The 12,790-nt window shown below is 39.9% G+C and overlaps 1 protein-coding gene across 6 annotated transcripts; it reads right to left on the reverse strand.

Annotated features, from left to right (window-relative positions):
* Window positions 1-848: 848 nt before the first annotated feature.
* Window positions 849-12,506, reverse strand: gtf2h2 (general transcription factor IIH, polypeptide 2). 6 transcript variants are annotated; one of them, XM_078250334.1, is made up of 15 exons: window positions 12,295-12,506; window positions 10,999-11,059; window positions 10,837-10,914; window positions 10,547-10,583; window positions 9,490-9,576; window positions 9,345-9,395; window positions 8,351-8,405; window positions 8,112-8,217; window positions 7,935-8,025; window positions 6,629-6,824; window positions 4,210-4,273; window positions 3,984-4,087; window positions 3,692-3,794; window positions 3,574-3,613; window positions 849-2,478 (listed from the first exon to the last, which is right to left on the reverse strand). In XM_078250334.1, exons 2-15 carry the CDS (start codon window positions 11,052-11,054, stop codon window positions 2,368-2,370), a joined length of 1,179 nt encoding a protein of 392 aa, XP_078106460.1. In that variant the 5' UTR covers window positions 11,055-11,059; window positions 12,295-12,506; the 3' UTR covers window positions 849-2,367. The 6 variants fall into 6 exon arrangements, with proteins under 6 accessions (XP_078106460.1, XP_078106458.1, XP_078106459.1 ...); XM_078250332.1 differs by having other exon boundaries at window positions 10,999-11,149; XM_078250333.1 differs by lacking the exon at window positions 12,295-12,506 and adding an exon at window positions 11,886-11,984.
* Window positions 12,507-12,790: the final 284 nt, after the last annotated feature.

The raw sequence follows: 12,790 nt of genomic DNA on the forward strand, positions 1-12,790 counted from the left end.
TTTTTTTCAATTCAAAGACCGAACAAGACAGAGTTTTCCCTCGTAGATCCTGGTTGAGCTTTGCCAACCACAAGCACCTCCTTTCCTCTGATAACTTCTGACATTCCTCTCCCTGGTTTTTAATAACTTTTGGAAGTCGATAATATTTCAAATGTTTTTCTCGGTCTGACCTATTGGTACAACCTAAAACACGGCAATACTTAACCATTTTCCTTAACACCGTTCGAGATCTACTTCAGTGCCTGTGCTTTGTTGTAATGCGGAGTACCTCCAACATGGCGACTTCGGGTCTGATGACGCGCCGTGAAAACCCTCTATTGCCATGCACCTTAGCTACATATAGGCCGACTGATAGGCCCATCTATGTGACTCGACATCACATGCAGGTTTATGAACAATATTTTTTCCTTTGATATAGGCTACCTCCATCTGTCCATTCTCTGCAGGTGTGGTCTGACAAGGATGCCCCCTTTGCTAACCCGTCCCTCCCTGCCCTCTAACGTGATTTCTGTTTTAATTTAATTTAGTTTAATATGGCTTTTCAATTAACCGCTTTGTTCACCTGTCTACCATATGAGTTATAGAGGGGATACACAAAATATCATGCCGTTTTTTTCACCTGATATTTTGTGTATCCCCTCTGTAACTTTTCCCAGAAAAGAGCAGACATCTCCATATTATCTCAGGTTGTTCATTGTGACCTGAAAAACAGTAAATAACACACATGGTTGCAGGACAGACCCTTTGCATGTTAGGGGAGGAGATACACAAAATATAAGGTCGGTTTTTCACCTGATATTTTGTGTATCCCTTCTGTAACTTTTGCTAGAAAACAGCAGACATCGCCATATTATTTCAGGTTGTTTATTGTGCCCTGAAAAACACAGAAAATAACAGACACCGTTGCAGGATAGACCCTTTGCATGTTAGAGGAGGGGATACACAAAATATCAGGTGAAAAAACGGCCTGATATTTTGTCATCTATCTCTGTAACTTTTCCCAGAAAAGAGCAGACATCTTAATATTATCTCAGGGTGTTCATTGTGACCTGAAAAACAGAAAATAAGACACGATTCGATTGCAGGATAGACCCTTTAACGCCAAATCTTGCTTTGTAGTACTGGCCTCTGCTCACCCATTCCCACTTTGGGCCGGCTGGTGCCACTACCTTTGGGAGAAGGCAGCAGTACCACGAATAACCCCCTTATTTCATCAATAAAGGGCGTTAATTTTGTATGGCCTCAAGAGTTTTCTTCCCTGCACTTTCTAATGCTCAGGTTGGTTCAGATGGGCCCTTTCCTCCCCGAGTGAAGCGACTAAGGGGAAAGCGGTGCGTGCTGGCCGCTCTTCCACAGCCCTTCACTTCATTAGCTAAGGTTATATCACATGCTGCCCATTACTGTTGATTTAGTGCTGATTATTCTCAAACAAATTTGCACAGTTAAATAACATGAGGGAAGTTCATCGCTATTAATCAGACTAATTTTATCTGTTCTCTTGTCAACATTGAAGTAGATAATATTGCTTGCTTTATGCAAATGTATCTATATTTATTATTGGACACCAATAATACAACAAAACAGTGTGGTCTAGACCTACTCTATCTAAAAAGTGTCCTGAGATAAATTATGTTATGATTTGACACTATAAATAAAATTGAAAACAATGACAAATATTGTCCAGAAACCCTCATAGCAGTGCTTCTGTTATCCATTTTGTTTCTTCAGGGAAACTCTGTTGAACTGTATATCCAACATTACTTTACCAATGTTAGGCTTAATGTGACAACATACAAGTACTGATTTATTTTACTGTGACCAGCCCTAGGGGCAGCTGCCTCTTACCCTAAGTTTAGCAAATGCAAGAGTACGGATTTGAAAGTATAAAATCTGGGTTATTGGATAAAGGCCTGCTTTGAAACAAATGTTTCACTGGTAATTGTAACTGTCATGTCACAAACAAAACCATAGACTGTGTATAAAGCGACCAGAACTGTAGTACAAAAATGTGTATAAACAATGCACACAAACCATTTCTGGCTCATATAAAGCAGTATGTGATTTAAAAGCAGTTGTGCAGCGGCTCAGATGCAGTTCTCAGAGCAGACAGAAACTTTAGCCCAACTCAGCACGATCTTAGCAAGAAGCAGCTTTCACCTGTAAACGATATGTATCAACTGAAACGGTCCAATATTTTGTGGCAATCTTCAACAACTTTGAAATGTAACAATCTGGATGGTCCATAGCCTGTGTGCATCATATATATTCTATCAGAGGTGCACGACACTGATAAAATGGATATGATGAGTCAATAAGATCACATGACCAGTTTATTTCAGTCTCTGTCTGACAGTTAGCTTCTCAGCTTCAGGGGGCACTCTGACTGTGAATACAGCAAGGGCAGCAGTGTAGCAAGTCATGGATGAAGAGATCACACTCCACACAGAACACACTGCGACATGATGGACAGGTGAATATCTAGAGACAGACACAGAGAGGGAGAGAGACCAGATAAATCAAGATGGATAATGTGACTAAAGTTGCAATAAATAAATGAATGCAAGTACACATTTTTACATTTAATATTAAAATGTATATATTAGAGCTGTCAATATTAACGCGTTCATAACGAGCTAACGCAAATTTCTTTAATCACCACTAATTTTTTTAACGCGCACACACGTTCTGTGATTAAAAAAAAAAAGTGTGATTAATTAAATAATTAAAAATAATAAAACAGCCCTAATATACTGTATATTAATCAATCCAGCAATGTATTATTGCAGTTCCACATAGTTGGGGGACTCATTAGACAGACTTAAAAAAGAATAGTCAAAATTGAAGCAGCAGAGGCCAAGAGAGCTCTGAGACACTGGATTTTTCAGTTCCTATAATGCAATACAATGGTGTCTCTATTAAACCTTCCCTTCCTAGTAAATATCTAATAGTTTATTAGACTGCCATACTACTACCACACATCTTGTTTGTAATGCAGGCATTTTGTTTACTGGAAGATTACTGATAATTGTGACAGTAAATATGATAAAGATCAGGGTGGCCAAGGCATTAAAACAAAGACTATGGAATGGCAACGTCCACGGTTCATATCTGCCCAGGAACCTGCATGTCATTACCCATCGCTCTCTTCCCTTGTTACCTGTCATCCCTCTACCGTCATTAGCTGGTACTAGCAGTACTGTTGTTGTTAGAATTAAGGCATAAAATGCCAAAAAACATTATAATACTAATTTGTAATCCTAGATCAAATTAGTTTTAATTATCTGAGCAACCCCCCAGTACCCCTTGGTAACTGAAGACCCTGGGTTACATGCATCTCTGGTTGGAAATAACTGATACACCATCATCAGCATTATTTTCTCAGACTTGGAAAAGATCCTTCAGAGTTACAGAAGGTATTTTACAACAGTTTTTTACAAGCTGAATAGCACTTTCTGTGACGAGTAAACAGGACTTTTAAAAATATGGGGAGTGAACCGTTAAAGGGAAAAAAGTATGTTCTACCATCTAAAAGGCCTCTACAGATTCAGACATACACTCAACTACTGTACTTACACTTTTATCTTTCAGCTCCCCTTGACAAGCTTGACAGAACCTGAAACCAAATCACAACAAGTTTAGATACACAGCGGCACAGTATCTGTGTGTGATTGTGTGAGTGTATCAGAGCCACCTGTCTTCTTGAAACTCCTCCACAGGACTCTCTATAAAGGCTTGGAGGGGGAAGAGGTGGTGGAAAGATCTGGCGAGATGGGGAGCCGACACCAGAGTCAAACCTTTGAGAAAACACACCACACACACCAGTCAAAGCTACTTCTATTGGTTTAAACACAGTATTTTAAAAACAGCAAAAAAGAACTACTGTACTTTTTTGACACCTCAAGAAAATTAATCAAAGTTTCCTCTAATCTTAAAATGACATACTGTACACACACAAATAGACTGTATCCTTCCATCACACATACCACAGACTTTACACTCTACAGGAAGCTCTGTGTACTTGGCGTGGCACTGCGGGCAGAAGTATCCTCCCAGAGACAGACCTGGAGCACTGCTGCTGTCTAGATGACTGGAAGACACACACACAGCACAGCAGCTCATTGCAAAGAAAATTCACTTTACCTTTACTTTAATACACAGCGGCTGCTCACAGTTCTGGCCACAAGGTTTAAATCACAGTTTTTGACTCACGACATGCTGAATGAAGGCTTGGCATCCTGGTCAGTCAGAGAAGCGATGGTGTGCTGAGGAAAACCTGAGAAAACAAGTGTGTGAGAAAAATATTCAACAGGTGCTCATTCATTTTCTTAATGATTTGATGAGGAACAAGAATGAATGTATTTTATGGAAGAAAAAAAAACATTTTATTGGTGCCTTTATTGTCTAATAAGTAGGGTTGGGTACCGAAACGCGGTGCCAATAGGGCACTGGTTCCGACGTAAACGGTAGTAACGAGACCAAATAACAACAAAAATGTTGGTGCCTCATATTTTTTACCGCCCCCTGGTGTTCCGGCGTCAACTTGTGTGACGTCAGTGCCGCTACTCGGCACACTTGTTGATCAGAACTGATAGTGAGAGGATCAATGAAGATGCCGAAGGCAAAACGCTCCAAGGTTTGGCTGCATTTCACGTGTAAGGATGCAGACTCTGCGACATGCAACAGATGCCTTAAACCAATGTCATGCAAGGGAGGTAAAACATTGAATTTGATGAAACATCTGGTGACACATGGAGCTTATTTAAAAGCCGAACAATGCACCGTTTTGATAACCTACGTGATGCAAGGCCAAGCACTTTAACAGCAGCAGCCAGTGTCAGCATTGCTGGACAAATTGAAGAGAGTCCCAGCCCTGCCAGTGTGGTGGTGGACATCACAGATGATGATGACGAAGACGACAACAGCTGTTCCTCTTCGGGTAAGTCTAGTAATTTAATGCCAACCGCAAATCTTGCATATCAAGTAGGCTAACAAACACTGTTGCCATTCAACAGTGTGTGTGACGTGTGCTATGTCCTATAATATGTCCCGAAATAAAAGGGTATTGTTTTTTGACAAAGTGTGTGCGGTTTTGTTTTTTGAAGTATCGGTTCAAGAACCGTTTAAGCACCGGAACCTAGGGCTGCACAATTAATCAAATTTTAATCACGATCAAGATTTTGGCTTCCCACGATCAAATTCACGTGATCGAGCGATATTTAAAATGCTTCATTCCGTTCATAGAACGCTCTGTATAAAAGTTTTTTTTTTCCCAAGCTCCGTAAACCACTCTCTGATCACGTGCCTCCATGAGCCAATCAGAGTGGTTCCCTGCACCGCACAGTTTAGTTTAGATGTTGACAGTCACAGAGGACAGAGTAACGTGAGGAAAATTCCACAACAGATAGCAGTCGGTCATAAGTCGGACCAGTGCTAGTTTGAGTCTTTTAGCTCATAGCTTTAGCGGCAGACTGTTGTACGTCCCGCTGTTGTAATCCTCTAACAGTGAAATACAGTCACACTACACTGTTTAGTGTTTAATCCAGTTACTACTGTAGCTAACGGTAGGCTAACGCTAGCTGCTGTGTAACGTGTTATTAGTGTTAACTAGCGTGACATGCAGCGATGTTTCTGTTGCCTGTAACGTCTGTTTTGGAGCATCAGAGCACAACGCAGACATTTAAGTGGGACCGTAATCCGTGTTGCTATTTCGTCCGGTAGATACCGGGCACCGGTGCCCTATTGGCACCAGATTTTAACATTTGCCGTTAACGTGAACAGAAAATTGCGTTGCCTGTATCTTTTCACAGCAAACGCGCATGTTTGGAAACCGGTATCGGATAAAACCCAACCGATACCCAACCCTACTAATAAGAAAATGGAGAGGGACTGTTCTTAGTTCAAAAGTGCTTTGCTCCAAACCTTTATCTTTTTCAAATAAATTATTTAAAATTCTAGCCAATTCAGTAATTTCCTAAAACAGCTAGGCACAATAGTTTTTAACAAACGTTTCTCAAACAGGAGAATATACTACATTTGTTTAGGATTATTTTTAGCGGTGCAACAATCTAAATTTTGTGCTTCAGTATTTAGGGCAGTAGGACGGTGCATTTGGGATTGAGTAAAAAATAAACTATAGTGTGTGTGTGTGTGTGTTTCCGTGGTAATGATGGAATACATGGGATTTGGTGACTACAAGAAAAATATATTATATTGCCAGCCTTATCGTTTAAGAAGACAAACCAATGCTTTCACCATGTTACCAATGGGATTTTACATTTGGATCCCTGCAATTCAAATAATTGCCAAATGTATCCCTTTGCGCTCACATTGATATCCTATGCCTACAAAAGTCACATGTAAGCAACTTGGAGATCAAACAGAATACAAATTTCTCTTTGACATGTTTACCCACTTTGTAAGACGCAGTCCTAGGTCTGTGATGGCAGCAAAATGACGGTTTGTTAAGCCAACCTTACAGCCAGTTCATAAGTGCTGTTATATTTTTGTTTTTACCAATTGGTGTATAATAGCTCCGACGTGTTTTATGTTTCCAGTTAGTTTAGAAACAGAAGAGGAACTGATTCTTTACCAAAGATGGAGAAAGATAAAAACGCATCTGAATACTGACCCATGCGTATTAAAGAGCATTCAGATGAGGAGCTGGCTGGAGGAGGTTTGACATGCAGCATCAGAAGCTCTTTGAAGTGGCTCTCATCCAAGATAACGTGGTACGAGCCGCCCGTCTCCCTGGTCAATACTGTACACACCCTGACCTCTGCTGACAGGCCGATTACAGACACCCGCACCTTCAGAGACTTTAGGGTCTGACAGAAAAGGAACACGGTTATTCATAACAGTATTTTTTTTGTATTTCTTTTGGATCATGAGAGAAAGACTAAATGTGGGGAAAGACAGAGTTACATTAACATTAAGGCATTTATTCCATCTATCTATAAATCGGGATATCTCTGTGCGTGTATCCCCACATGTGCAGTAAAGCAGCAGTACAGCAGCGGAGGTGGGGAGTTGCCGAATCCCTACAAGGCTCATTGATTGCAGTTCACCAGCTACTGGTGTCTTGCCAAAAACTGATCAGCTGCCAAAAGCTCACTCTACTCTACATGCAAATGATGAATTACTGAAATTGTTGGGTCTTTATTGTTGTACTCTATCTGTAAAGTGTCTTGAGAGAACTCTCGTTATGATTTGATACTATAAATAAAATTGAATTAAAATAGAGAACACGCTGAATCTCTAGATGAGCCGCAGCCGAGCCGCGACTGATTGAGCCGCGCTGCAACATTTGTTACAGGTTGGGGCTCTCCAGCACATTGTTTTGTTGCGCATATTTCTCCGGCCATTCTGCACGCTGCTCAGTCGGGTTACAGGTTGAGTTTTATAAAACACAAATTACAAAATAACACACATTCACAAGGCGCTTTACTTATGCTATATAAAACCGTCTGTGACCGAACAGTGCAAGATCTGCTTTTCAAATGTTTAGTAAGTAAAAAGAGATGGATTATCACTCATCACAATGTACTTCAAGGTGGAGATTTTCATATAGCATATTAATGCTTCATAATTTAATTGTAGTATTTTGTGAGTAGAATCTGAATCTGCAACGTTCTCTGTCAGGTAAATGTATGTTTTCCTCTGAAGTACAAGTACACAGTAAGTCAGCAGTATAGGCCTACAGTTGCATATTAAGTGCTTTGGGGTCCTTCTGTAAGTTATTTCAGAGTACAATGGCTTTGAAGAAAGCTGGAATACAGGAGGCCAAGCAATCGGCCCATTCCAAACAGGCATGTTTTGAACGGACACTGCACTAGTAATTTAAATGCCAGATACTCAGTAAGCTTAGCAGCTGAACTGCATATCAACTAAGACTATGACTGTGCACCCATAGTTAAGGGTTCAAGGTGTGACTTCACCTTAATCAGCTCACAGATGTTGGCTGGGTCACATGTAGTAAGGCTGCTGAGGATTATCAGGATCTCCCGGCTTGTATGTCCAGGCATGTGCCTTCATACAAAGACAGACACCAGGTGAGGGACATTCAGTAATATTAAAAGGAACCAATCTAGAACATTAACACCTGCAAAACCTACTTGAGGGTCTGTATGGCCAAGTTGAGAGAGTTGTATATGGATGGCTCTCCTAAACACACAGTGTCCACTGCTTTCTTCAGAGCAGCAGCGTGCTTCTTTGGATTTCCTGGTGGTGAAACAAGACAACACATCAACCGCTCGGTAAAGTGAAGGGGGTTAGCCCCGAAGTGAGCATCTGAAGCAGGAACGGTTAAGGCCATAAGCATTTCAATAAAAAGGGTGGAACCTTGCATTCTCACCTGCCAGATCAGTAAGCTTCTCAGCCCTTTTATTCTTTGTGGTGATAATGCCTAGCTGAAAACACATAACACATGTTGTTAGGCCACTGGCAATCTGGTGAAGGTCCAGTCCACAACTATGTTTAAACTTACCCATTGCAACAAAATCTACAGTACCAGCTGAGTTCTATGTCTTTGTTATCGGAACAAATCACCTTAGACAAACCTAATTTTATGTTTAGATAATGTATGTCTGCTTGTTGGAGAGCTAACTAGTGGACGACCAGCTGCTATGATCTCGGTCTTGTTGTAAATTATGGTTTTGAGACCGTTTTTATACATTCATATTATATGCATTACTTTACATTATTTACTACATGATTTATTACTTGATTTTATGAGACAAGTGATTATTGGTTTATCTACATAATCTAATTTAAAATACTGGCAAATGACACCTGATACCTTGAGATATGCAATTGGTTATACAGAAATGACATTATTGGTTCTGATTTAATGCATTGCTGATATAATATAGTTACAGTCTTGGAAAATCAATCAGTTTAGAATCTCCATCTGCTGTTATCTACCTTCTTGAAGGTTTTGGCATTTGGTAGCCATCATCTACTTTTACCTCACATATATATAATATTCAGGGAGGATTCAGGGACATTAGAACCTGTTAAATGTAATTAATTATACTACGGTAACAACTAATGAATATTTTTTATTACGTATTCATCTCTGGATCATTTAACAATTGGTCTCAATTGACAAATTAATTGGCACCATGGCCAAAAGTAGTTGCCAGTGCAGTGACAGGTCCGGGAACCCTTCACTTCCTCTGTACTTATAACATGATGGTGCAGACCTACACTCAATACTTGTATCTTTATACAAGAAAAAAAGAAATTCTCCAGTAAACTCACCTGAATCTGCTGTGTTTAAACAAGAGCTGAAGGGATTTAAATGCAAGTGTAAAACATGCACAGAACTAATGATTGTATGAACATACCTGACTGATGGGGTTTTGGTCAAAATACTCATCAACAAAAGTTTCCAACAGCTGAAGAGGAAAGAAGAAAGGAGATGGTGCTTTACAGGTAATCATACCAAATGGTTGCTGGTAAACAGTGTGATGGGTCTGCTACAGAATTTACCTTTAGAGTAGAGGTGAGACGGTTTGGTTTCAAGTCCTGGTCTTCCATACTTCTTGAACAGTCAATCACCACATGGAGGTGCCGCATCTAGAGCACATGACATCTTTGGTATAGATACATTTCCAAACATGAAATTTTATTTTACTTATAGCAATTTTACACACACTTGCAATGAACTATAATACGTTTCGGACAATGAGCAAGATTTTTTTTTCCCCTCACAAAAAAAAAATCCCTTCAACTTGCTATAACCCCAATCATAATTTTTGTTTACAAAAACTTCCGGATAGAAAACTCCTGTGTCCCATACATTCAATTTAATGGTGCTGAGCAAACAGGGAGGAGGAACAACAGGAGTAATTGTATCCAAAAAGGAAGTTCAGAATGAGGGCAGCTAGCTTCTTCTGAACAACATGCCCAGACAGTGAAAATAACCTCTCACATGGTACGGAAGTACTTGCGTGCAAGGCAGGCCATCTCACTGTGTTCTTTATCCATTTCTGCTCAAGGACGTTTGTTTCTGCTAGCCACCAACAATGTTACAACTGCATCGCTTCATGATTTCCCAAACTACGGAGCGCCCCTAACCCATATAAAAGAACTTGTGTCCGTTAATCACGCCTCAAAACATTTTGCAGCGTTAAAATAAATTTTCGTTTAGTCTTTACTATCGTGTTCATTTTGACAGCCCTAATTATTATATTTCACATCTTTTTACATTATTGGTATAATTCAACTTTTCAATGGCATTCACTTCAAACCCATTCCCACGTTCCTACTACTTCTTACACATTCAAGCCAGCAATCCAGTGTAGCGCAGCCTTTCAGCATACAGTATTCACACTGCAAATGCTTCAGACATTGCATTCTCTAATTATAGGCAGGGGACTGTAGGCTCTTCGCTGCCGCTGGCTGATTCAGGCAAAACACTGTTTTGCTGTATATATAGCAATGTTTTTTTATATGCTGTGTCCCTTTTTGAATGATGAATAGATTTATGTGACAAATGAATTGATTGAGTAAAAAGGTTCTGCATGAAGGAGGATAACTTACTCACCATTCCAAGCCTTACTTGTCCATGGCTCTCGATCACCCTAAACGTATATATATATATAAAAAAACAGTATGAAGGAAAACACTCCACAGACAATGTCATAGTACATACATTGATTATAGAGGGAAGAGCGTGAAAAGAAAAATGCATTTCAAAAGTGCAATAGAGATTACGTTATGTTATTAAGTTGTACCTCCAACTGAGAAAAAAGGGCTCAATTACATATAACAAAGAAGTGTCTAAGAAAATAGAAGAGTCTTAAGAATAATAACTAATCATTCTCACATACACACCTTTTCCTTTTGGACTGGAACAGGATCTCTTCCACTGTGGCTTTTAGTGAGCCAGATTCGTCCTCCTTCAGCACCTCCCTGTTGTAGAATACCTACATTTTACCATGCTGCATCAAATGACATTATCTCAAGTTATAAATCTCTATAGTTTACCGGTCTTACCATGTCCTCTCATAGCCCCCTTCCCAGCGCTTGGCTCTCTCTGGTTCTTCATCCATTATGTCTGCAAGCCAGAAATGTAACCAGTAGCGAAATGCAGCTTCACATTAATAAATAAGTCCACTGCGCAGGGTGTCAAACTCCATTCACGCCCCTGGAATTGGAAGGAGTCACTCGTCATGCTGTCAATACACCTAACTCTTATTTTAATAAAACATTACATTTAAAACCGGTTTGTGAAACCCATTTATTAGAAGATTCCTAAAAGTATAAAATAGTAAATAGTATAGGCAGTAACGACTAAAGGGTCGTAGAAATACTTAGCTAGCTAACGGAATCAAAACAACAAACATTTTAGGAGATTCTAGCGTTACCATAAACAATAACGTTGTTTATGTTGTGATGACCTTACAGTTAATCAATAACATCATGTACATATGTTGTCATGTGTGCCAAATATTGTATACATTATATCAGAACACGCTAATAATTCCTTAAATACTGTTTTCCAAAAAGTATGGACTAATAGACACAGTTTGAGTTCCAAGTATACTGAATGGAGTTTGGCATGACCCCGTGTCAAAACAGAAAACATTATCGGATAAAATAGCTAACGCTATCCTTGCAGTAACATAGTCATTTCTTGGCCACAAGTGATTTACGTTAACGTTACTCGAAGTTATTAACGTTACCTAAACTTTAACTAACGTTAAAAGAAAAGCTAACGTTATAGTTAGCTTTTATTTACAGCAAGCTAGCTAACAATTCCGTTTAAGAGCATCATTAGAGGTTGTTTAACTAGCTAACGTTAATTCCTGCTGCTAACGTGAACCAAGTTATGATATGTATCATCTAGTTAAAACCTTAATATTGTGCGTGATACAACTTACTTTCTCACTATGCAAGCGTTAACGTTAGTTAAAAATCAGTTGTTGCTACAATAATAGCCGGTATACAGTGCAACGGCGTTAAGGATTCCACGTAACTTCTACGCAAGTCCCGCCCTACGAAGCAGCTCGATTGGTTGGGGTAAGGCATTGACCTCGAGTGGTTAAGGTTAGGATAGCCGATTGGTCAGGGGATAGGACCTGTACAAATCGGGTTACGTTACCTTGCGTAAACATGGACGCCTGGCCAATAGTAGTGTGTGAATGCTATTGAAGGGCGGGTCTTGACTTGAAGTTGCGCGGTAGACTTACAGGGTGTCTCAAACCGCGTACACTACGTACTTACTTGCATAGTGCATCAAATTTGACGGGGGAGTGTTGTCTCAAATCGCGCACTGCCTTATGTACTTACCCGAAATGACGATCAAAACATCTCTGTCCGCCTTCTTCTTCTGTGAAATTGTGAATTGTACCCAAGGCAGAGCATTCCCGCCACCTATTGTCGCCCGCGAAAATTACATTTCTGCTTTGTTCATCAAAATGAATGTGATTGTTTTTATTGTTGCTTGTATTTGCCCTCTGTTTTACTCTGAATCTCTCTGTTTACTAGACACTAGGCTTGTTCGAGATGAGCCAGATCTGCGCAGAATCGATCACCGGCGATCGCCGCCCAATGCATGCCGGTTAGATTTGTGTGTGTGTGTGTGTGTGTGTGTGTGTGTGTGTGTGTGTGTGTGTGTGTGTGTGTGTGTGTGTGTGTGTGTGTGTGTGTGTGTGTGTGTGTGTGTTTTAAATAAATCTTTATTAAATCTTTACGATACAAACAGGCAAACAGAGTCATTAATACAGAAAAAACTTAAGTCAAGAGCAGAGCCAGGGGGAGTTTCAAATATATACATTAAAAATAG

The sequence above is a fragment of the Sander vitreus genome, chromosome 5, assembly GCF_031162955.1.
Source record: "Sander vitreus isolate 19-12246 chromosome 5, sanVit1, whole genome shotgun sequence".
Classification (NCBI taxonomy): Eukaryota; Metazoa; Chordata; class Actinopteri; order Perciformes; family Percidae; genus Sander; species Sander vitreus.

Coding starts and splice junctions, on each gene's coding strand:
- gtf2h2 (XM_078250334.1), bottom strand. CDS start 11,054: ATGGATGAAGAACCAGAGAGAGCCAAGCGCTGGGAAGGGGGCTATGAG. Junction 8,406..9,344: donor ACCAAAACCCCATCAGTCAG/GTATGTTCATAC, acceptor ATGTGTTTTCAG/CTAGGCATTATCACCACAAA. Junction 4,274..6,628: donor ATGCTCTTTAATACGCATGG/GTCAGTATTCAG, acceptor TTGTTTTCTCAG/GTTTTCCTCAGCACACCATC.